Source organism: Pempheris klunzingeri, chromosome 14 (assembly GCF_042242105.1).
Source record: "Pempheris klunzingeri isolate RE-2024b chromosome 14, fPemKlu1.hap1, whole genome shotgun sequence".
Classification (NCBI taxonomy): Eukaryota; Metazoa; Chordata; class Actinopteri; order Acropomatiformes; family Pempheridae; genus Pempheris; species Pempheris klunzingeri.
The window spans coordinates 4,911,319-4,936,948 of NC_092025.1; the positions used below are offsets into that span (position 1 = coordinate 4,911,319).

The window sequence follows — 25,630 nt, forward strand, 5'->3', positions numbered from 1 at the left end:
TGTTCTCCGTCTTCTTCTTCTCCTTCCTGGAAGTATTATTATCATCATCACCATCAGTTGTAACAGTAGTAATGGTGATAGTGGCAGTGGTCCCTGTTATCATTAGCAGCAGTGATGAAGTAGAGAACAGTGTTTTAACACTACAGTGTGACTTGACTTGATGTCTATATATTTGTCATCCTAATTGTCCCGTCTGTGATTTCACTATGTTGGTCTGTTCTGTCCAAACAACACCTATTGATCAGTTTCCCATCAGTTTTTCCCCTGTTCCTTTCTCTTTCTTCCTAATTCGGATCGAGGGTCTAACGACAGAGTATGCTGTACAGATTGTAAATTCACAGTTTTGTGGTATTGGGCTGTACACTGTGGCTAAAACTGATTTGACAGTGAGTTGCAGAACTTGGGAATATTTGTCTCTGTTGTCATTTGTGGCCCAACAGCAGCCTCTGGTGGCCAACAGAGAAAATTAGACATCAGATATTAGTGCAGCTGCTGGTAAAGAGGGCTGGGTCGCTAAGAAGAGTGGATGGAACAGAATTGTAGATACACACCATTAAAAAATCATGAAAACAAAGCCAGTCCTGGATTCTGTATTTACTGTGCTTCCTGTTCGTCTGTCTGTCTTCATGACTTTCCTGCTGGCCAACGACTGTGTGTAAGAACCTGCAGTGTGTGCCACTATCTGTTCTTAATGAGTGATGCCCATGCTTTTTGAAGAGCATCAAACGAGAAAGGCCTGCAGGCTTGTTTAATTAGTGTCGGACCAGAGTGTGTTGTGCTGATGGGATACATACGATCCACGCAGCTGAAGGCTGAGGGTCGTGGAGAATTAGCTCCACTGATCATCCACTGCTGCTTCTGACGAGAATATCTATGCTATCATCTGCTGTCAATAACTCAACTGTAATGTCTTTTCCAGTCTGAATGAAATACCTCCAATTTATTCACACCAACTCATGGGTCACATTAAAATCCTGTTTATTGAAGACAGAATAGCTGGATGCAGCAGTCACTTTTATAGCACATCAGAGCTTTATACAAATCACTCGTGCACAGATTAAATGCATCTTCAGATCAAAGCAATTAACATGTTTTATAGGTTTGATTGTTTCCTCTGCCCTATTTTATATCAATCTATTAATACTCGTTATTGATTATCAACGTTTGGAGATGACAAATGTAACATGCCATGTGGACAGCACAAACAGAAGCATCTCGTATTCAGTTATACAGGCGCACGCTGCTGCCTCCTCTCACCCTGTATCGTCTGTCCAGCATGCACTGTGCTCCCCCAAGCTTTCCACACATTTATCAACACATCTGAAACGGCCTCACTTTGACATGCTTTTTGCCATCAGCAACATTCTCAAAGGTAGAACAGCCTCCACCCATTCACCGTCAGACTGTAACATCTTCTGCCACAAATGAGCTTCAGCATTCGACGAGTCCATCCAAACCGCCTCCACCCCGTAACTCCTCCCTGCACACAAAGACACACCAACCATTTTTTATCGTTGAATGTTGAATGAATGTTTTGTATATGGGGTAGAGACAAAGACCCCATTTACAGGGAGGATTAACACTGAGTGAGCATGTTATACTGTACATAGAAACAGCACAGAAATAACTGCAAGCTCTGCAAACAGCCCTCACTGTGCCACACTGGGAGTGTGAGTGGATATTCCCTACGAGGAAACAATATGTAAACGACAGTGTAAATGCAATGATGTCCGATTTGTTCATATATCCAAACTCAGACCGCACATTGCACCTACAGTTGCATTTGTCCTCCACAGGCCCCCGTAGGTCCGTGTCCTGTCCTACTGTTTCCTCTCTCTGCACCCATGACTACAGGAGTCAGTGCCAGGACAGTCAGACACGTCCCTAAATTCTAAAACATAGTCGTTCATATGGAGATGAGCGACCACATGGGTACACGTGATCGCTTCCTGAGACAGGACAGATGTAGACACTGTGGACAGCTGTCAGCAGCTGGCTGTTTCTACTGCCCAGAAGTGAGGAAATCTGAGGCAATATGCAAGACAGGGCAACAAAGACTGTCACTTCCCCATTTAGAGAGTTGATGGTGTTATTTCACAGACCTGTATTGGCCTTTTTTTAAATAATTATTTAAATAAATGAGAACCAACTGCGCAACATTGTCAAGGTTTGCAGTAAAGTTACTGGTGGGCAGCAGCTTTATGTCGGACAATTTTAGCAAACACACCACATTCTAATTCTAATACAGCACAAACTGCCTCTTGGCTCCTTGCACAGCTTAGAACTCCATCTACCTGTTCTGTAGTGTATTTGTAGTACCAGTTGTCTTATTGTGTTTTTCTTTGGGTTAGATTTTTTTAATCTAAGTACAGATTCAGATTCAGATCCCACTTGAGCAGCAGGTGGAAGTGCCCTCACACTCCTGCGTTAGAACCACTCAGACAGCAGATGTAACATGTTGAACAGAACACCAGTGCAGTCAAACCTCACCCGTTCCCAGCCCGAGCCTCAGGCCGCCGATGTAGTGGTTGTGCAGTCTGTCGTGATCCCACACCGTGATCTCCACGCAGGCCTCTCTGAGGTCATCTGGGCGGAAGCCATCATACACCATGGTGTGGTTGAACATGGGGTTGGCCGTCCTCTTCACCACCCGCGTCTTCTGTCGGCTCTTCCGGCTTGTGTCAGGAAGAACGGTGCTGCAGCAGAAGGAAAGGAGGGAGATATTCCAGCTTCCCAGTGACTGTGTATTTCATTTCAATGTTACTTTCCATTGCAGAGTCTGCTGTGATTGGCTGAATGAGCAAATGGCCGATTACATAACTGACTCTGCTCTGTTTGTTTCGATTGACAGAGATTTAAAAAACTGCTGGAATAAAATAAGAATGACTTGTTATAAACGGTCTTAGAGTGAAAAGAAGCGTGATTCTAATTATTGGATTATAATTAATAGATAACTATTTCACAGCTATATTAGATATTTTGTCAGTATAATTATATATTTCAAGATGTTTGATTTAGTTCTTGAATGTTGAGCCTTCTCCGTGCTTGGTGACCTGACACACTGCAGGACATCCTACCATTTGACAAATGGGTCGATAGTGACTCCTCTGACTGGAGGGAGATTCTTGCAGTCTTTCACCCAAATCTGCACCTCACCAGTCTCCATCCTAGATGTTCTCTTACCTGTGGAAACAGTCGGACCACAATGAGTGATGGCACTGAAAGGAAAGACCTGATAAAAAAGTGACGTGTCGTGGGCTCACTGTGAGACGTCTGCGGCAGGAATCTCAGAGCGACTCTCATCTGTCCTCTGTTGTCCGTCAGATGGGAGGGAGACGGCGTTGAAGTTTGTGCTGAGACCTGAAGGATTGAGCCAAGGTGAGTACGTGTCTGATTAATCATATAATATATAATACAGACAACAAGACTTTACCCTGGCTTTTAACGCATATTCATTTATCTGTGTGTTGCTGAAGTCCCACTCTGACAAATCCAGGTCCACCTCGCCCAGGAAACTGTTCCGGCCAAAAGTATCGTTATGCCACACCGAGATGTTCAGATTTTGAGTCTTCAACACCTCCTTTAGGATTTTAAACTACGAAAGAAGAAGAAGGAGACAAAGATGTTTGTAAGATGAGGACTACATGTAGTGAGAAGTCTGTAAAAGACTAAATAGGGAATGGTTACCTTGAGGATTTCATTGTAGGTGGGGTTTAAAGTCTTCTTTTTTACAGATGTTTTTCTCTTTCCCAACTTGGTTTTGTCAGGAAGAAGGTAACATTTCACATACCTGTAAGAAGACAGTGGAGATGCAGTCCTATCCCTTACGAGATCATACAGAGTGAAATACAATGACAGCAAGAGGCAACCGTTTGACACGTTTCTGCCTCTTTTCTGCCCTGCCAGTCCGCTTTCTCCAGCCTTTATATCACTGATGTCACTGGATGATACAACAGATGCCCTACCTTTGCATTTTGAACACACCGTATGTAACAAGCACTCACGGGTCACAGCGGTTCTTCTTGATGTCGGCCAGATCCCCGCAGTTCACCACAAAGACATGAAACTCTCCAAGCTTCTGGATGTAGTTCACAGCCAACTGGATGCTTCCCTGGACTTCAGTGTCTGCTGGGTAAATGCTGCTCATGCTGCCGCTGACCTGCTCGATCATAAAAGCACAGGAGAAGAGAAGCACAGTCCTCTCCCATTTCAACTCATTGTTTATGTAAAGGGAAAACGATCACATTCATTTGGGGGGAAAACCTTTGATTGTCTTTCTTTTGCCGCTGTTAAGGCAGCTAGAAACAACTACATCGACTAATGTTACCATAGCATCGACTGCACATGCTCTTTTTTCATTCAATTCTTGTTCCTAAGTGACTGAGGAACAACCGGTTTCAGTAACTTTAGCTGAAAAAACATAGTGGCCAGCTGTTTTAGTGCAAAGCACCTTAAAAATGAAGCTTTATAAATGTGAGTGGTGCTTTAGTAACAACCAATGGGCTAAAGAGACACGGACAAGCAAGCGGATCAGAAAGTTATGAGGGATGAATTGTCACATTGGTTTTGGTGTTTTTGTGGGATTTGCTGACAATCAATCATGTCCTTAAACATTTTTTTTACTCTGAAAAGTGAAATCATGGAATCAAGCACTAGTGAGCTGCACGTGGACATACAGACGACATGGAGGCCATTCCTGAGGACATGGAACTGCCCGTGTTTCTTCTCCAGCCCAAGTTGGTCTCAAAGGTGCTGTCACTGTCTGTCTGATATTATCAGAGGAAAAACAGAAAAGCATGACCTGTGTTAAAATACAAATTTAAAATTCATTTAAATGTGTCATAAGAGCAAACCAGTCATTTATCTATGTGGTGAGAAGTCACACTACCTAAATAAACAGTGGACAGGATAAAAATCTGGATACCACACTAGTTGTGCATCACTTGAGATTGGTTTGGAGTTGTCCTACCTCGTCCTGCTGGAGAAGTGGAACTGACACACTGGTTTTCATCTGTGTTGTGTTGGACAGAGGAAAGGCTGATGGTGGATGGGAAGAAGCTGGAAGAGAGATACAACTTTGACTCTCATACAGTGTATTTCTGAATTTCAAAATATGCTGATGTCGTGTTCAAGTGAGTGTCCAGTCTGTATGTCCTGATAAATGTGTGTAGAAAGGCAGGGCCACATGCTCACAATCTTCCACACTTTGGTTCATTCGTTCACTTGAGTCATTTTGGGTCTTCTCTCCTAAGAAGAAATAGGGCCATGGGACAGTATTACTCACATTCCACTCCTTTACAAAATGATAACATATACATAACATAACATAAATAAATAAAAAATAGATAATACAACATAAAGAAGAGCTGTGTTACTTGTGTGTGAGGTGAGGTTTTCTAGACTTTTGGATGAGGATACGTTCCGTGAAGATAACCGTTTCAGAGCTGCCACAATGGGACTAGAGGTCTCACCATAACCTGCCACAAATGGAACAAAATCAGCTCAGGAAAAACAGACTCCGTACAGATGTGTTTCTGAATTACCAAGCAACCATCAGAGACTGAAATGCTTCTGTTTCAGGAGATAGAAATCAAGTGGAACATTGCTAGTTTATTTTTGGTGAAACATTTATCATGTTAACCCGCACCGTCCTCATACCAAAAGCAACACTGGTCATTTTTTTTAAAGAGGGTTAAAACAAACATTGTCTGTGTAGGCGATCCCTAGTAGGTAGTAATTATGATGGGAGCAAAGTCAGGTGATGTAATATAAAGAGTAACAAAGTCCAGGGTAGGTGGACGGGTCAAACACAGGTCTGTCACCCAGGAGCCCAATGTTTGTGTCCTATGTGAAATCAAAAGTCATTGTTAACTTTCCTACATAACATAACTCATGTTCAGTCTGTTCAGTCAGTTCCATATCGAACGTATCTATCACGATCTTTTCCTCAACCTAAAAAGGTAGTTCAGTGTTTAAACCTAACCAAACTGCAGCTGTTTGCTGCAACATTTAGTTACGTACGCAACATAACTTTAGCTATTTGCTTGCTTGTGTCTGGTCTGAAACTCTCATATACAGCATGTGCTTTTGGGAGTCATTGGAAGGTTTGGTTATGAGGATGTGTTGTGCTACACATGATGCTTAGTACATCAGTTGAGGATGTAAAAAATGTTATCATCATAATGATATTTAATGAATTTTATTGTGATGCATTAACAGAAATATTGCTGTTGGAAACATCAGGTTGAAAGTTTAGTAGAGTGAGTTGCTTCTTTACCGCATCAGCAGCTCTTCAATGACAAAAAGTTGGTCAACTACAAATCTACACTTCACTGAAAACTACACTACATCATTTTCTACTGGTCAAAGGGCAACTAGAATCTAAACATTCATAATACAGTTTTGTCTAGATACACTTGAAGAGGAAATACAGAAGATAAATTGAGGTTGATAAACAGCTGATTGTACAGACATGTACATGAATATTGAAATTTGTTGGGGCAAGGACTCTCAGTCAAATCAGAATGAGTGTAATGTTAATGTGTTAACTTAATATGATTTATCTAGAGAAGAAGAAAAAAATCACTGTGCTTTCCACCTTTCATTCATTATCTTGAAGAAATATAAATGAAGCGAGAATTCAAAAGCTCACTGCCTGAACTTGCCCGAGGCAGAGACCAGGATCTGGCGGCTGCGTCTTGGCTGGAGTTTCCGTCTTCATTTTGCACAATCCAAGAAGTGACTCTGGGAGGATTCCTCTCGGTGGGACTGTCACTCTGGTTTCCCACAAGCTGTCCAGGGGCATTTTCTGGTCTGTGTTCTGCATCACAGTCTGCAGCAGCAGCTTTCTCCTGGTGGAAAGGAGGAAGGTGGGCCTTCTCCTGTGGCCCGAGGTAGTGCTGATTATCCTGAGGGATGAAAGATCTGGCGAGGCATGTTAAGGTCCCCAACTTCTTCTCTGAGGCTTTTTGGGATTGTGGTGAAGTAGAGGAGCTTGAACTACTTTGTTGTGCATTTACATTACTAACACAAGTCTCTCTGTCCTCCAGATGTAAAGGGAGAGGACGAGAGCTGATGTCTGTGCAAGGTTTAGTTTCTGTCAGCACTGTCTGCATTGATTCAGCAGAGGGACTCTTCCTCTGTCTTGGCACTGGGGTTGATTTCCCTTGATGCACTTCAACAACCTTAGTTTGGGGGTTGATGTCTATTGGAAAAGTTTTCAAGGGAGAGCCTTCCAGCCTGGATCTCCTGGGACTGGAGGATTCTAGGGCCCTTGGGTGGCAGGTCTTAGATGGACTTCTCCTGACTTCCTCGTCCTGGTCGTTTGATCTTGGCGTGTGGGCTTTAATAGGACTGAGGGACCTTTCTTCTGTGTCGGCCTTGACTTGGTATTGGTGATGTGTTGACTGTTCTTCAGTATTACCAGAACTCCTCAGCGGTGACCTGTCGGGACTCTGACTGTCTGTCACTTTTAATGATGTCAAGACAACGTTAGCCCTGGTTTTGTCTGGAGACGCTTCTGCCTCTTCCCCAGACTTCTCTCTGCTGTCTAGGGAGAAGGAAACCAATGTGTTTCTGTGTATCAAACTGCTTGCGGCTTCACCGACTTTTGCAGTGATTACCCTGGGCTCTGTATATTCCTTCTCCCTGAAATGCTTCAGCTCACTGATCTTGGCTGGTCTGTCCTCTTGAGGACTGGAACCAGACTGCCTGGGGAGGGGAACTGGAAGACGCTGCTCTTGCTTTTGGGTGTTGAAGGCTGCATAGGAAGGTACAGTGATGATGTTCTCCTGTGGCTCAGAAATCTGTGACTCTGTTACTGAAACAGTTAAAGAGTCATCTGTCTCCTCGTAGATGAGGACTGGATTGGCTCTATATGTGCCATCTTCTTCAGACAAATCTACTAAGAGGCTATAGTCATTCTGCGGTGGTGAACTCTTTTCATCAGTAGCCTCAACTGTCATTTCCATTTGAGGTGAGACATTGATGTTTATGGTCTCCACATCAGAGTTAGTGTGAGCGCCATGTGCAGCCTCTATTCCTGTCTTGGCAATGTCTTTGTGCCTTGCCTCTTCTCTGGTAAATATTATTTTTGGACCACTGTTTTCTCTCTCCCAGAATTCTCTCAGATCAGATCGTCCCTCTGGCAGCCGACCAGCTCTGCCTTCTGTAGCCTCCTGCAGAGTGTCTGCATCTACTGAGGTCACGGTTTCTTTAAACGGGGTGTTCTGCAGAGCTGTAAGCTGTAGCGTTCTGTACTCTTTCATCTCAGAGGGTTTAGCTCCTTTTTTGACACTTGCAGGTTTGTCCTCAGTCGTATCTGCAGCACCTTGGAAGAGATTCTGGGTGCTATCCAGCTCTTTCTCCTCAGGTGTCTTCATGTCTTCTTTCGGTGGACTCTGAACCACGGCAGGTTGATCTTTGTCTCCTCTAAGAAATCCAAGCAGTCTTTGTCTGGGCTTTGGTGAAACTCCATGAGATGAACCCTTCGAACTGCCATTTGTTGACTGCTTGGTATTTGAGGAGATCTCAACAGAAAGGTCAGTGCTTTGTTCAGGCAGCTTTTGGTGCTGACAGTTGTGTCCAGTTGGCCGGTCTGTGGCCTCAGCCTGAGAGTGACGGTCCTCTTCAGACTCTGTCTCCAGGTGCACAGGCTTACCTGACTCCTGCTCAGCAGAAACAAATCCAGACACTGCAGGGCCTAGGAACTCCGAATGACAGTCCTCAGAGACATCTGCAAAGACAGCAACCAACTATTGGGTCATTCATGCACATTAAATCTGCTCTGCACTGTGAAATCAAAGTCACTTTTGTTGGAGTTTTTTCGGTGTATTGCTGTCAAATGAAGTGGGGCCCTTAGTACTCTAAATACAAAGGTTCTGACAGCATTTTAAAGGTCACTATGTATAGGATTGGAAAATCTGCAGTTGATTTATAGTATAAAATTACCATAAAAAAGACAACATGGCAAGCATATACTAGGACACTGAAATCAAATAGCTACAACACACACAGTGCACCAAATCTCAAAACTGGGTAAAAAATCTTGAGTTACAGAATAACTTTAAATATGCTAAAAATGAACAGACAATGAACACATAGTGACTTTAAGAATCAACGTTCCTTCTGCACTCAGTGCCCAATTTATCAGTCTACCATAAGTGGCATTATAAAGCTCAAATAAACACTGAGCTCCAATTGTGAACTGAATAAAATGAACACATTATGAAGGTTGCACTTTAGCCCTACTCATATACTTTGGGATTAGCAATATCACACTTCATTTCACAGTGATATAATAACCAATGAAAAAGTCCAACACGTGACATGAGACATTCATGGAAAAAATTCACATGCATAAGACTTTTCAGAATTACCCATGACAGATTACCCATAATCCCCAAGCAAGGTGCAGTAAAAGTCATTAATACATTATAATGTATTAAAAACTGATTTTCCTTGCTGTTCTTATCCACCATTCTTCAGAAGCAGCCATACAGAAGCACACGTATTTTGCTGCATGCACACACGCTGGATTAATACAATAATTATTTTTCCAAAAGGCTTGTAAATGTCTGTGAATGTGTAGATAACGAAGTCAGTGGTTGTTAGTTTGGCTTACTGATTGGCTGTTTAGTTGACTCATTGGTTTCAAATAAAATTCTTACCACCAAGGACCTGCGGCTGGCCAGCTTCTTGCTCCTGGAGGTCAGCGTCATTATTGCAACTGAGTTCACCTTCCTCAGAATCCACTTGAGTCTGACTGAGTAAAGGCTGACATGCACCAAAAGTGGTATGGACAGTATTCTCAAGGTCATTATCATTTTCCACCTCAGAGGGAGAAATGAAGTCGACATCAAGCAAACCGTGCTCTCCCAGCTCCTTCCCATCCTGCCACTCCTCTACACTCGGACCAACCGAGCTGAACCTCACCTGCTTCCTGTCTGTCCAGGTCTCAGTGGGAGTGTCCAGGCTAACTGGACTCTGTGTGTCAAGACGAGAGAACAGGGAGTCTGTGGAGCTAGACGTAGACAAGCGCTTGAGGATGCCGCGTGGAGCAGCAACGTTAGCCTGTTTACCTCCTAGCACATCTACCTCGACTAAACAGTCCTGAGAACTGATGCTGACTGCTCTGTTTTCGTCTATTGGCACAGGAAGAGATGCCCCCTGGGTGACCGGGCTATCACTTGGGTCTTGTTTAAGGTCATTAGCATTAGAAATGCTGCTGTCAGATGGTGATAAATGTTCTGAAAGAAACAAAAACAAATGAAAACTATTTTAACCAACAACACATCAGGTGTGTCTCTTTGAAGGTAACTCTAAAAATGTTTGAACAAAATACACACAATTTAATCACTGGTGTCCTTCAGCAACACCACTAGTTACCCATCAAACACTCAAATCATGTTCAAAACCATTGAAGCCTTCGTTAAATCCCTTCATGTCTTGAGAGTCTCACTTCCAACTTCCGACATTATGAGTGTCATGGTTCTCGTGTCTTTGAGTTGTTGTCGGTTCCACCACAGAGTCACCTGGTTTCATTGGAATAACTATGGTGTTGTTTTCCCTCCCACTTATCATAATGTTTATCTGGTGACCCTTTAGAGGGCCCTGACCCCTAGGTTGGGAACCACTGCAATAAAATACCTGTCTGTATGTAAACATATATAATGTATAGTTCAAACCAGCTCAACCTCCAGCAGCAACATTGATCCATCACTGTTAATCTTATGTTGACAGAAAACCTTTTGCAGTACTGTTAAATAAAGTTACTATGTACCTTGCACACATAAGTAAGGTTAACTGTTACGTCTTGCATTAACGAAGAAGCACAATCTTTCAGAATATTAAAGTTTGTCATTCATTTTTCAAGATCTACATAGTTCAAGACCTTTGTGTGTCCAATATACACATAAATGAATGTACAGAGATGACATGCTTTCAGTATGGGTCAGTATCAGGCAGCCAGTTGACCTATAGTGCCTCGTGTTAACTGCCACTGTTTGAGTCGGCTGTTTCCTTCTTATCATATAATTTCTCCCACAAAAACATTGTTTTCATGGCTCTAGTGAAATATTTCAAGTGGCCACAAGTCATGCAGTACAGATTAAGGCTTTGGAATGTATTTCCGTGTAATCCTCTGGCTAGTCTGGCAGCCTCGTGTATTTGGACTTCCCTTCACTTTGACAGCCCCTGGGAAAATCTGTGGTCCCACCTCACTGGCTCATTTCACAGACTCGGGGAGAAAAAAACATCTAGAAATACTGGCAGGGATGCAAAGACTTCAGCTGTAGAACTTTGATTACATGATGGTGGTCATCACTGTATATTTAGCAAATGGCTGTGGCTCTTGAGCTCATTTTTTTTGGAATTGTAATTTCTCACTTTGTTTCCTGTATCATTGTGTGAAAGTGCCTGAAACTGCAACAAAAACAAGATGGAACAAGATTGTGTCAGATGATACAGTCGTTAGAGATGACAAGCCAATACATGCTTCCCACCGCCATGCAAACACTGCTCATGCCAACATGCCGTTCACAGGGAAGGTTGAAACAGCCGAAGCGTAAAGGACCCACACACCTGGATGTCAAACCGACCTCTGGAACTAGACTTACATTGGTTTGGAACGTAACTGGTTTCACGATTTGTCCATCAAGCAGTCACTCAATTCAAAACATAACACATGATACATCATTAGATCCCAATGGACCCTCACAATACATCATTAAAACATTCAAGAAGTTCAGGTAAAAACTCACCCTCTCTCAGCATCTGGCTTTGATCCGCTGCTCCATCCGATAACTGACTTGCCGCGTCTTTAAAAATGTGACCTGCAGTGACCTCACTGTCGAATGGATTTTTTCTTTGCTTTAACAGAATAAGATTGACACATATAATATCTGTAACACACTGAAGCATGGACTCTCAACTCCAAAAGATTTAGTTTCTCCAGACAGGATCCTACCTTTGTGGGGGACTGTAAAACTGGTTTAGGTGTATCTTGTGGCCTTTCAAAAGGGTTCTGGTATTGAGGCCTATTAGAGTAAACAGATCACAAGATGATTTCTCAATTTATAAAGATAGGCTGTACAATTACAAACCTTTGGGTATTCCAAAAATAATAAGTAATAAGTTTATGAGTAATGTAAGCTCCCTTCTATACAACACACACACTTTGTTCAATGGTCAGTGAAATAATAATCTCATTACCTAAACAATGCATGTACACTTGTTTGTTTGTCACAGTAAGTGGCTGCGCAAAGTGCAACAGAACCCCTCATCTAACACGTTTTGGGGCAAATGATTACAGTTTGTATAGATGGTTTTGACAGCAAGGTAACAGTCCTTCCAGCTAAAAGTGTGATCACTCCTCAGAAGCAGTGGAAAACACGAACATGTGAGCCCTGACCTTGTAAGACGATTACTGAGAACTAGGGGGGCCAATTACCTGTTACTGTGTGCACAACTCCTCTCACTAGCAGTCAGAGCCAAATAAGCTTCTCTACTAGAGCAGCATGTGATGGCGCTCAAAACAGACAACACACACCATATGTTTGTTTCTGTCACCCACGTTTCCATTTATATTCAGGCAGTGATGTCTAGTGGCCGTGGTAATTATGTACAGCGGTATGAAGGGTGACAACCACACCGGCAGGAGGCTGAGGTGGTTGGATGGGTCACCCAGCAGACTGCTGTTTGTGTCAACACTGCATAAACGTTGTAGTTAAGTTTAGGAACAGATGATGGTTATGAAAGAACTGTACGTACGTAATGTAACTGATGTCATTCACCCAAATAATGTACTTATTGTATTGTAATACATTGTCATTTTTTCCTAAACTTCACCATGTAGTTTTGGTGCCTAAACCCAACCAAACTGCAACCTCTTCATTTTTATCAATGTTACCGTGACGACATGGACGGTCTGGTTCACCTGTCTCTGGTACTCTCAGTCATATGTGTTGTTTTGGAATTGCTTTTAGTAATAGATGATATGCACCCACTGGTCCACTGGTGGCTGCAGTAGGCTCCATCTGGAACATTCCAATGGTTTAATGTGCTGCTAACAGTCTAACCAGGAACCAAAAGCTCAGGAGAGCTGAGGGAAAACTGCAGAGTCAGGTGATCATTTCCTGTGTTGTTGTTCATTGTTACAAGAAGCTCCTTTCACATACATTTAGTGATTTGATCCGGTGTTAACATAAGGAGTTTTCAGTGTTTTTAATCAAATCAACCAGCTGGGTGATCCTTAAAGGCCCAGTGAAGGCTTACTTGCTGTAGTTTTGGTGGAAACACTGAAAACCTCTCCTGACATATGTTATGAGTGGACAACTTGTGCTTACAGACTACTTCCTGCTTTGGTTCGCTATTCTCACCTGTCATCGCTGAACTGGATGTGAGGCTCCTGAAGGACTCCACACAGCACAGGCGGGACAAACACTTCTTCATTTTCACTGCTGACAAAACTGGCCTTCTCAGGCAAAATCTGGGAGATCTCCACTGCAGCACACAACACACAGTTACTGGTCAACACACACTGTTTCACTGTTAACCTCATAAGTACCTCAAAGATTCATGAAGAGCAACCCAGATGTAATTATATGTCTCCATTGTGACCAGAAGAAATGTCCAGTCCAGCTAACATGGACGTGTCAGAGGGATATAAACACATTGAGGTTATCATCTAATCCTTTGTTTCAGTTTGTGGATCCACAAACTGTGTGTGTGTGTGTGTGTGTGTGTGTGTGTGTGTGTGTGTGTGTGTGTGTGTGTGTGTGTGTGTGTGTGTGTGTGTGTGTGTGTGTGTGTGTGTGTGTGTGTGTGTGTGTGTGTGAGAGAGACAGAGAGTGGGTCTGTTGAACCCTTGCAGAGCCTTTGCTTATTCATGTGCAATGACTTCAGAAGTCTTTGCAACCCTGTTCTTTTCCTCACACTGACCTTTTTTGTCTGGAATGGCCTTCATTGATTCTGAGGATTATCACAGCATCATGAAACATAATGACTTGAGGAAAAGAGAGATTTAAAGGATTGGATTAGGATAAGTGAGTGGCAGCTTCCTGTGCTGACCCACAACATCACTGTAGAGTTATCTCACTCTGCTAGGACACTCCAAGAGTCCATTCACTGAAACTACAACAGCGAGAAAGACCGACAAATGCAAACACTGGCTTATATCCACGACTAATCCTACCACAGACACAGTTCTATTAAAATCAATTATGGATAGTAACTTGAGAAATATTCTAAATTTGGTCAAATCAAGATACAGGGAAATAGTCACTTTGCATGTTTTACATTAACAGCTCAGCTATTGGTTTAGTTTGGGTAGTAAAACATTTTGTTAAGTTGAGACCAATGATGTGAAGCTAGTTAAAGCAGACAGCTGGACTTGGAACTGTGCCCTGGATCAGCTGATGTATCAGCTGACTTTAGGTCCTGTCAGCAGCAGCTGGGTTAAGGCGAGTGTGGTGAAGGCTGTGTAAAGGCTGCAGAAGATTAGAGCTATGCACCGTTATAATGACCAGAGAACCAAACTACTGGACAGGCTGTACAAGCTGAAAGGCTGCATTATCACCTGAATAAAAACAACTTGCAAATTAAGGCATCATTTTACAATGAAGAGAGAGAGAGATGAGAAGCAATACAGAATCAGGTGGACTCACATATAGTCAGGGGTTTATGTGTGTGTCTCATGGAGGCCCTGATGATGTCGGAGCCATGGATGCGATCCTGATGGCGAAGCTGCTTGGTCTCGTAGAACCATTCTCCGGTCATGTACCTCAGTCGGCTCCTGTCACTCACAGTCATCTGCAGGTTCCTGAGTGTGGACACGTAAGTGTAAAAAGTAAAGGCACTACTTCATTATTCAGAACAACAAAAGTGAAGATTTCTTAATCTTTGAGTTAAAAATTATTCTGCCAAAAAATATACTGTACTATACTGTAAGTATAATGTACTGTAAGTATACCGCAGGCAACATTTTGCCCTGTATTAAGAACTCGCAGGGAGCAGATAAATGTACCAGGGCTGGACCTAGCACATTCAGTGACCTGGGCGAGCATCCCCTCTAGGAAGATTCAGGACAGACATTTGTAGATTTTACACTTTGACAGAATCCCGTCTGTGCCAGATCACACTGAAAGAGCGAGGCACGAGTCAGTGACTACGACCAGTGCTGCTGAAACATGGGACTCACTGGACACGCAGCTCCTCCGCCTTCTTCAGTTCAGCATCTCTCTTCAACACAGCAAAGATGGTCTCCTGCTCCTCCTCCGACAGGAAGCTCAGGTCGATCATGGTGACTGCTGCCGCTGGCTGCGTCCTCAGCTCTCCACTGCTCTGACTTTGTGTCTAGTAGCTGAACATGATCATACAGTTCTTCTTGAAGCTCCCAAAGGCCTGGTTCTGTTTTCTCGAGTCAGTTAGTGTCATTGGTTTACACAAGCTGGGTGATCTTCAGGCACTTCTTAAGTTTTGCTTTAGCTGGGGTTGATTTCTGCTGCCATGTTTGAGCCTCTCTGGTCCAGGTTGTATCTGAGTGAAAACAGCAGAAAGTGAAGAGGAAATCTGTTTCTCTTTCAGCACTCCTCAACAACAGTTGGGTTAGGGTAGTAGAGCTGAAGTGACAAAGGACTGATCGATCAACAAGAGTCAATCAACAGCAGATTAATCAGCAGCAATTCTGATAACTGATTCATCGCTTAAGTTCATTTCTAAGCAGGAATGCTGGATCACTGGTCCAGCTTCTCCAGGGTGAATATTTGCTCTTCTGTCAAAACACATTTAATATCTTTGGGTTTTCAGCTGTTTTTAGAGAAAATGAGCAAACTGAATATGTCGACTTGGGCTTTGAGAAATTGGAACAAACACTTTTCACTATTATCTTACATATTGGAAACCAAACCGTCACTTGAGAAAATGATCAACAGAATAATCAGCATTATTAGATGATAACACAAAAGACAGATTTCACAGACGTAGTGGCCCTGAAATATGAAGATATTAAATCACATTAATTGTGCGTCTTGTGTGTGAGGCGTACTTTAACTGTACAAAACTAGAAATGTTCAAATGCCACTCGCTGGCTCGCTCTGGAGTAACAAACTGACTGAAATGGAGTCAGATGATGACGACAACTAGTATCACCTCAGGAAACCCGACACAGTAAAATGATGATTTAACCATTCTGTCTATGCCACAATAAAAACATGCACAGGCAAATTCAGAAAACAGGAAATTCAATTTGCCTCAACAGCTTGATAGAAGACGCTCCTTTGCCTTGACATGTACTGCTCACACACTGCTGGCTGTGCTCCCTGAAAACACCTCCTCCTTCCCTCTGACTGCTGCTGTCTGCTGCCTGAGACACGACCACAAATATCCCACCAAAAGAACATCTGTCAGGTTGTGTGAGCTGCAACAAACATATTAAACGTATACATATTTCTATAGTGATTACAGCATTTCTTTTGTTTTATCTCAGCTGAGCTGCTTTCCCTTTAAAGGAAGATAGAATCTTTCTGAGGAATGCCTACATGTTCTAACAATGCTCCTGTTCACCCACATCCAAGAGTACAGTGTGCATCAGGTTCATGTTGAAAAACTGTGAGCACATTTACATTTGCTATATATCCTCACCAGTGATAAAACAACATCAGTTCAGCTGCTGTGTTAGCTGATTGTGACTTTGTTTCGAAGGTAGTTTTGGCCGCACTGGCTCCCTTTGTTTAGTCACATCTTATTCTCAAGTACAAGGCTGCATGAAAAGTCAGCGGCAGTCAGCCCCGAATAACTTGGTTTTACCTGCGTTCTTTATTTCTACGCCAAGAAGAATGCTGCATGTCCTGCTTCTCTGAAAAGGGTCAAGCTGAAGGATAGAAGACTTATTTCCTTGTTATGGTGGCTGTGAATTATTTCCTCATCACTGTCAGACTTCCTGTAGAAAACTAAAGATTTAAGCAGGCACAATATTCTGTTTTACAAATGTTTCTCTTACTATTGACATCAAACACATCAGTAACATCTGCCTGCTCCCTCCCCTTATCCACCGGCTCTGTTCTACTCAACTCTCTGTTGTCACAGTCTCAAAACTGGAGGGGTCACACAAATCCTTGCTTGCTGTCATTTGCACTGACTGAACACGGAGTCAAAATAAAGCATTAAAAAGCGAAGAAGAGCGATCTAAAACACACTACAAAACCTCAGCCAGTCAAACCAGTTCTCCGACACCGTCAGTAGCTCTGTGGTCTTTGGTCGAAGTAATTGTGGTTTAACTTTGCAGTTTGTAGGTATAAAAGTGCATTAATCAAATGCTGAAAATAACATAGATGCGTCTTCAGCAATTCCTGTCTGGGTGAGAAAACCTGACACACAGGTCGGTTCATGTCTGTTTAATGTTTATCCAATGCAGATGTTCAGTCATGTCACCTAGAGAGTTTTAATTATAAAACAAAAACAATGCTCGTCTTGTCATGTATATACTCCAAATCTGTAAAGACAGAGAACTGTAGTTCATATCATGTTCAGTTAATACGACCTGAAATATAACTGTCTGCGCAGTCAGATAAAAGTCAGAACTTGATGCAGCCCAACCAGGCTGGCTGAGTTAAACTGGATTTGAATGGATAACATGGATTTAAATTGCATAACTAGTCGTTAAGCAACCCCGTCGATTCCAGAAAACGTCAGAAAACCAAAAACTAAAGACATAAAAACTGGCGTTTCCTCCTGTTGTTTCCAAATTAGAGTTCCACACCATATTCCCTTTTTAACTTGTTTAACTTGTTTTAACTTGACTTTGGTAAATGGAGTTCATGTACTGAGCTGATAGTCTGCTGGTACATTTTAATTCATCTGCCAATAACAGGAATTTATGTGCAGTGGTGTTGGAGTTAAAACTGAAACTTTTGGCTGTTCTCACCTCTTTTGCTGTGATTCAGTATTCCTCCCAAACTGCACTCACATTCCAGAAGTCCGTCTTGACTGTCAGAACAACAACATACAGAGGAAAGTGGAGGACATCATTTACAGAAAAGGCAGGATTGTCAAGTGTAAAGTCAGAAAGCAGTCAGCTCACCTCTCCTGGAGCTTCCTTGCTGAGTGAAAGCTGGACTCCAGTGGATCCTGAGCTGCTGCACGTGGGAGGAGCTGCAGGCCCACAACAGCAGCAGCAGGAGGCAGCGGTGAGCCTTCAGCGTCAGCGGCTTTTGTAAACTCTTGTGTTTTCTTTGGTGCTTTTCAGTGTCTTGAGATTGCGGTGCCTCCTCTTTGAAAAGGCTTTGTGAATAACATCATACTATTATCCTTATTATTTGATATTCCATCAGATGGGGAGCCATGACAATAAAAATCATAGGCACCAAAACTACTTGGCTAGGGTTATGGAGAGATGGGGCAGGGTATATTAAAGGGCAGGGTATATTAAACACAAAACCCTTTCCGACATACACCTGAGTGTAAAAAGATACATTGGCTGTTTACACCCAGGTGCAAATAGTTTTGTTGGCCACTGCAAATAGCATCTAGCATAAAAGATACTGGATATTTTTGCTATAGCAAAGAATGAGGATCCAGGAATCATCGGATAATCAATCATTTATTTGTAAAAAACAAAACAAAAACATGAATCTGTTTTGTTTCAAAACCAAAATGGAAAAAAACGTCCAAAAATGAAAAACAGAAGGTCTAAAATGAAAAACGGAGGTCACGTGGTTTTTGTTTTCATTTCTCCAAACCAAAAAACAACGATCCTATTTTGCTTTTTGCAGGTGGGCAGAACGGAGGTGGAAGTTGAAGTGTAACAAATTCAAAATAAAAGCCAAGAGGACAGAACAGCCATTCTATAAAAGTGTAACATTATGCAAGCACAAGAAACCCAAAGGGCCACAATTAGTCACATTTCTCACGGCGTTCGAAGTAATTATGTCACAGGTTTAGAAATGCCATTAGGTGTTATTTAATCACCTGGTGGATAATAAGGCAACTATCTTTCATGCATTAGAGGAAGGACTTTGACAATATGAGAATGGTAAAATGTTCAATCTTTTCCACAGTTATCTTACTGAAAATATTCACTCAATTTATGTGATAAAAAAAAAAAGTCAGATCAAAAGATTGGAATTTTAAGAATTGTATTTGTTAATAAACTTTAAACAAACAAACAAGAAAAAACTCTGTGTGTTCATAGACAGTGAGATAGTGGTTCAGAACTGGAGTTTAACCTTGAAACAACAACTTGTGTACTTTAGGGTTACTGTTCAGAAAACATTAGGTTGAAAACATTCAATATTCATAGCTATGAAGACCACACAACCATACATCCTGTGGGGAACTAACCCTGCTGGATATCTGTGGTTATAAATCTATGGGTAAAAATTAGTTAAGCACTGCATTATTATTAACACAACAGGGTTGATGGACTAAAAAAATAATGTGTTTAAATATAGGTCACATCAATCTTTGACTCAGAGACCTTTATAACAAATTCGATCTGAGATTCACATCTGAGTGGCATCAGCTGGAGAGGGGATTATCACAGGAGGCACCATCTCAGTTATCCTCTTCTCCCTGGCGATGAACATGCTAGTCAAGTCAGGCGAGGTGGAGTGCCGAGGCCCAATAACCAAGTCTGGAGTCGAATGACATGACTGGATCCCTCCAGGCTTAGAGAGATTGATAACTTGGGCTGGGATGTGTTTTAAGTCATCAAAATCCAGGTCCTTGATTCTGGAGAGAGGAAAGGTCCCAAACGCTTCCACCTCTCGCACATAGGTACCCAAATCCCATTGGTCCCTGAAAAACCTGTAAAGAGTCATGGAAAGCTTGAGCTGTATTGCTCTGTATGGTAACAGGAACAAGCTGAGCCCATCAGCAGCCTCAGTGAGGAGTTCATAGTAACCCCTGCTAAGGGAGGTACTCCAATACAGGGAATCCAGCGACCTGACCACAACCCCTGAAAGAAAAGACTGAAATAAGGGTGGACCTGGGAAAGCAGCTCAGATTCCTGGAAAACAACATGGAGACCCCCTCAGACCAGACATCGCACTGCTGTGGTTTAATTCTTCTTGGACTCTGAACTGTTGTTGAACTGATCACTCCCAGTCAGATCACCTGGGTGGGGGGGTCTGCAGTTCAAAAAACCCTAAACCCCCCATGACTGCAGGTACTAGCACTGATGAAGTGCATTACTAGATGTTGATACCATGGTTATAAATCTCAAATACACTGCAGTCAGAGTTATGTACATTCATTCACTTTATAAATAGCTTTTCATTACAGGCTAACAGCATTCTAAGCAACAGAGGAGAAATGAAGTTGTTATTCCAAAGTTAAATTAGAAGTTTTATCTGTAGTCTATCTGTATATATGGCTTTGTGGTCTTCATGGCTATGAATATCAAATGTTTTCAACCCAATATTAAGTACAAAAGTTGTTGTTTCAAAGTTTTGAACCACTGTCTCATGAACACACAGCATGAAAGAGGTCTTATCTGTTACACTATAGAGCCAAGCTGCTGAAAGGACCAGGTGCTGAAATAACACCTAATGGCATTTACAAACATGGGGGTCGTTCATAATTGTTCATAAATACTTTGAACGCTGTGAGGAATTTGACTAATGTCTTCTTGGCTTTTATTTTGAATTTGTTACACTTCAACTTCCACCTCCGGTCTTCCCACCTGCAAAAAGCAAAATAGGACTGTTGTTTTTGGTTTGGAGACATAAAGCCAAAAACCAAGTGACCTCCGTTCTTCATTTCAGACCTTCTGTTTTTCCACTCAAAAAGGAATAACGATAAAAGGAATTGGCAAGAACAAAAAAAACGACGTTTTTTGACCACTGGCCTTACATTTGTCATCCAAACTAATGATAATGTCACACTCTGTAACTACTGGAGGTGGAAAGTAACTGTTTGCTAAAGAGTTCAAGTCTCAACGTAAAAGTGATGATATGTCAGTCAATCAATCAAATAATCAATCAATATTTGTATAGCGCCAATTCATAACAGTGTTATCTCAAGACTCTTTCCATAGAGAGCAGGTCTAGACCAAACAGAGTAACTAAGAGAGAGACCCAACGATTCAGGAATTCAACATGACGGATTCAAGAATCCTCACATGAGCAAACATCAGATGTTATATCAGGCAACAGTGGCAGGAAAAACTCCCCTTTAACAGGAAGAAACCTCGAACAGAACCAGGCTCAGAGGTGGGCGGTGCTCTGTCGGGGTCCGTGCACGGTGGGGGTTGGACAGAGAGAGGGAGAATTGGGGGGTGCACAACAAACAACTGTAATAATAACAGTGATTCTGTTGATTCTGTCAATGTCCTTGAATGCCAGATAACCAATTAAATCAGTCAAGTAAAGCAGCACATGAACAGCAGAGCAACAGCACAGTTAATGATGAGAGCACCCTGAACATGAAACCAGCAGCACACGTCATAGAGCCACCAATCACAGCTCTTCATCATGAGCTGCAGCTGCACACCACCAGGTGGCAGCAGAGCTGTGTTCTTCATGAGTGACTGTGTCACCGCCTCACCTGGCTGACTGATGTGCGCATTAATGACACTTTCCAGAGTTGAACCTCAGTCTTTGATGATGAGGGATACATCAGACAAGTCGCTTTCTGGAAGAAGTTGTCAACATATTTTCAAGATATTCTCCCATTTCTACAGGGGGTACATTACCAGATGTTTCAAAGTTACATTTGTTAGAGCTTACAGCTGTGTCAACCGTTTTTATGAAAGCAACAGGATTTGTCAATATCATTTTGCAACTGACCCTTTTTCCAGTTCCCTGTTTGCTCCCTGTTGCTGACCCACAGTGACAGATGGGTGGCGCTCACTCCCTCAGCAGTGATCTATCCTGTGTCTAACTGCCCGCAGAAGAAAGCCACAACAGTTGTTCTGCCTTTAAGCACAGTGCTCCAAAGCTAGCCTTCCACCACCTTCATCATTAGGACCATTGTCCATGTCATTTCCGCCGTGGTGCACAGTGATGAGGATGGACGAGGGTGAGGCCACAGAGCATCTGGAGCGGGCCGGACCAGACTGAAGCTTCGTCTCTGAGCCTCAGGAACTTTGGGAGCTGCTTGGCAGAAGGAGAGGGAGGAACGTAACAGCATACCAACTCACTTTTTGTTCAACCAGTTCACAGGAAAAACATTTTCTTCACATTAAACATGGACATTTCTCTTTCATTTTCTTGTAATCCTGCTTACAGATTGTAAGAATGTCGGCACATTCAGACTGTTGAATGCAACTTGAACCTGCTGTTTTTTGTTGAAATTAAAGCTTTTGTATAGGAAATACGTTTTCAGTGTCCCTGAGAATTCTAATGCTGAGGAAACAGTCTGATACGTTGTTAACCACTGAATGATGTGCTGTTTTTTTCCTGTCCACTCATATTTGGAACGGAATAGTGGAATAAAGTTAAATATCTGAAGATACTGTGAAGACGAAAGCCTCAGTTCAACAGTGAGGCTTTTATTAACTCGTCAGTTAACTCTATCATGAAAGTCAGTGTCTCCCATAAGAACACACTTGCATCTTTCTACTGCTGCATCCAAAATAAGGGGAAGTGGCAGCACAACAAAGAATCTTCTTATTGCTGGTGGAGAGGCTTTGCCAAGCAGGATGTAGCTTTTATGTCAAGGTCCCTGTGTGCGTGTGTGTGTGTGCGCGTGTGTGTGTGTGTTGCACATTGATGAGCTACTGCACCTGTGAGCTCTGCAGCAGAAGCTTCCATAATGATGAACGGTGGGACTCTGGCAACCCAACGGCCGAGGACGCCTCGGCATTCAGATCACCCATCTCTCACTTTCCACAAATCCAGGCCCAGTAGCAGGAACTAGCACTTCCTGAATGCTGCCATTAAAAGGGAAATGTTTACATATATCTAGCAATCAATCAATCAATCAATCAGTCTTTATTTATATAGCACCAACTCATATTATCTCAAGACGCTTTCCATAAAGAGACCAAACTCTTGGACTAATGAGCAATACAGAAACCATGACATGACAATAATGAATATATGAACAACATCATGACTGACAACAGTAAAAAGAATATATATATATATATATATATATATATATGTATATATATATAAATAATGGTAGTTTACTCGTCGAAGGTAGTACCATCAATAACCATTGTTATACACTTATAATAATGATCTCTCCTTAATACATTTATTACACAATCTGTCCCATTTTTTTTCTTTGGATGAATAAATACAGAGCAAAAAGAGTGTGGAAGCTTGCACTTTATTGGAAAAAATCAAACAAACAAAAATATAATCTGCAGGGACAATGCAGCAAATATGCTCAGTTAATGGATTAAGGGCCACTTTTATGTTCAGACCATCTTTCATACCTGCACCCGCCCATTCCTGTGATTGGCAGGATATGTTTTATATACACAAAGCACCGATCAACAGTGCTCCATTGTCCTGCACAACAAGAATGCCCACCCCCTCCCCCTCTGTCCAGTCTGACCTGAACCTACACCCGATGTCTCCCCATGCCCCCACATTGTCCTCAACACCCCAGTGCCTGCCTATGGAAACATGATCTGAGCATGAAAGGGGCCCTGCACATTCAGGTTCCAAAAGGGCAGCCAGCAGCTTTGTTAAATGTAAGAATAAATGGCATGCCAAAAGCGTCAAAAAGCATAAATGCAGATTCCTTTCCAATGCAATGCTGCCTCAATCACAAAATGTAGTGCTTTTGCTGATGTGAAAAATGTTCCCACGCCAAATTCCTAGAAATCAATCCCACCAGTTTGAAAGTGTTAATGAATTATTATGTTCATACACATCCTCAGTGTGACCCCTCGAGCCACTGATAACTGCACAAGGCATCATCCGAGTACAGAGAAGATTTAGTGCCCCAACAGCAAAACATGTCATCTCTTTAAACTTTATATTAACTTCTTTTTTTAAAAATTATCTCAATCACTCAAAATCCAATTCTACAATCAGTCATACCTATGTATAAACCTGAAGACCTTCCACAAGGAGGAGGCCAGTGACTGGTTACATTAGCTTGTTTTTTTGTTTGTTTTTTCTGTTTTGTTTTTTCAATGTCATCCTCTCTGAATGTAATCATAAATAAATACAAACAATACACAAGGAATGTCTACTGCAAACAATACATAAAAAAAGAAAGAAATCAAAGAGAAGTTTGCAATTGTTTTCCTAATGTGGGGGGTGCTTTAAGAAGGGTAATCATGATTGAAAATCAAAAGCAGTGACTCTCCCAGCCTCACCTGGAGAAAGAGGAACAAAAAAAGACAACTCAAACAGTGTGACGACAACCCAACTTTGTTTTTTCCCCCAGGTAGATAACCAGTGAGTGAAGCTCTCCCTTTGGGGTTGTGTTTCTCTTAGTCCAGGATGCAGATGGGGCTGATCCCTGTCCACATGGTTCTGAATGGCAGCACGCACTCTTCTTCTCCTTCTATGACTTAGACGTGACTAGATGGGCACAATGTCCACTGTGATGCCTCTCTGAGATGGCCAGAGCCGCTCTCAGTCACCGGGATTTTATTCAACAAGTCTTATTTGGGCCTTTCATTCTCAGAGAGAGGTGAGTTCATTAGAAGCAAACTTCAGGTTTGCTTGGATAGCTGACTTTGTCGTAAATCATCTTCAAACGGGAAAGACTCCCCCCCTCAGGTTACATAAACTGCATCTGGTGAAATAAAAAAAAAAATAAAAAAAACAGTGTCAAATCTTGTATTTGGAACGCAGAAAACGACCAGTAATGCAAGGCCAGTATCCAGACTCTAATGCATCTCTAATCTAACGCTCTATGGCCATAAGGGCATCAGCTAAGATGTTCCAACAAGGCAAAACAAAGATGGTGTGTGAAGCTTGCTTTTGCAAAATAAAACCAAGGTCACTGGTCATTTCATTTTCTTAGATGCTCTGTAATTCTTAATAGTCTTGGAGGGCTAAAATTTGTTTGTGACATCATCTGATTATCACATCAACAGCAGCCATTTGTTTTCTTTGAGACATGAATGAGACTTTATGATTTCATCCTGTTACCAAGTATTGCTACTGACAGGGCAAGTTACAACTACATAGCATGCATATGCACATGGACATGTCAAAACACGTGCCTGCGTGAAACTACGGGTGCAAATGTCAAACTCTCACTTCTCAGTGACACTAGTCCTGAGAAAATAGAGCTTTAGTCTGCTGCAGAACAAAGAGACCTCAGCTACATCAATCCTTCTTCAACAGCAGACAATACGTGTGCAGAGAGTGCAAAGCAGCCAGCAAGGAAGCAGAGTGTGACAGCATCTCATAGGAGTGTTGTGACCGGCACCACAATCAGCCATATAACGGCCAGTTCTGCCCAAAAAATTAAACATGCACTTTGTTGAGACACTTGGGACCTGGAGTTGCAATTAAGCACACACAGAAGATGAGCTGTACCTAAAGATGCTCTATAAGAAATTCTGCAGAAAGAGCTGCGCAAAAGGGTCCTTCCCCGGAGCTCTGAGGGGGCTGAGACTGGAGGGACTAGAAGTTGTGGGTGACTGAGTCATGGAGGAGGACAAAGGAAGGGATGGATGCAGAACAGGAGAGAAATGAAGACCCAGTGATAAGAGAGG

General features: G+C 42.3%; 2 protein-coding genes across 8 annotated transcripts in view; both read right to left on the minus strand.

Moving 5' to 3' along the window:
- Nucleotides 1-961: 961 nt before the first annotated feature.
- Nucleotides 962-18,130, minus strand: sytl2a (synaptotagmin-like 2a). 3 transcript variants are annotated; one of them, XM_070843919.1, is made up of 18 exons: nt 18,077-18,130; nt 17,921-17,982; nt 15,197-15,534; nt 14,664-14,818; nt 13,377-13,500; nt 11,966-12,035; nt 11,760-11,868; nt 5,376-5,477; nt 5,194-5,247; nt 4,970-5,058; nt 4,677-4,766; nt 4,005-4,159; nt 3,688-3,790; nt 3,434-3,595; nt 3,264-3,360; nt 3,078-3,183; nt 2,491-2,696; nt 962-1,480 (listed from the first exon to the last, which is right to left on the minus strand). In XM_070843919.1, exons 3-18 carry the CDS (start codon nt 15,295-15,297, stop codon nt 1,332-1,334), a joined length of 1,872 nt encoding a protein of 623 aa, XP_070700020.1. In that variant the 5' UTR covers nt 15,298-15,534; nt 17,921-17,982; nt 18,077-18,130; the 3' UTR covers nt 962-1,331. The 3 variants fall into 3 exon arrangements, with proteins under 3 accessions (XP_070700020.1, XP_070700019.1, XP_070700018.1); XM_070843918.1 differs by lacking the exons at nt 11,760-11,868; nt 11,966-12,035; nt 13,377-13,500; ... (2 more) ...; nt 17,921-17,982; nt 18,077-18,130 and adding exons at nt 6,653-8,375; nt 8,406-8,562; XM_070843917.1 differs by lacking the exons at nt 11,760-11,868; nt 11,966-12,035; nt 13,377-13,500; ... (2 more) ...; nt 17,921-17,982; nt 18,077-18,130 and adding an exon at nt 6,653-8,562.
- Nucleotides 18,131-23,255: 5,125 nt separating this feature from the next.
- Nucleotides 23,256-25,630, minus strand: part of picalma (phosphatidylinositol binding clathrin assembly protein a) — a 29,837-nt gene continuing 27,462 nt past the window's right edge. For all 5 annotated transcript variants that reach the window (XM_070843138.1, XM_070843140.1, XM_070843139.1 and 2 more), the window contains one exon: nt 23,256-24,699. In XM_070843138.1, coding sequence (XP_070699239.1) covers nt 24,685-24,699 — 15 coding nt within the window. In that variant the 3' untranslated portion in view covers nt 23,256-24,684. The remainder of the gene's footprint in view (nt 24,700-25,630) is intronic.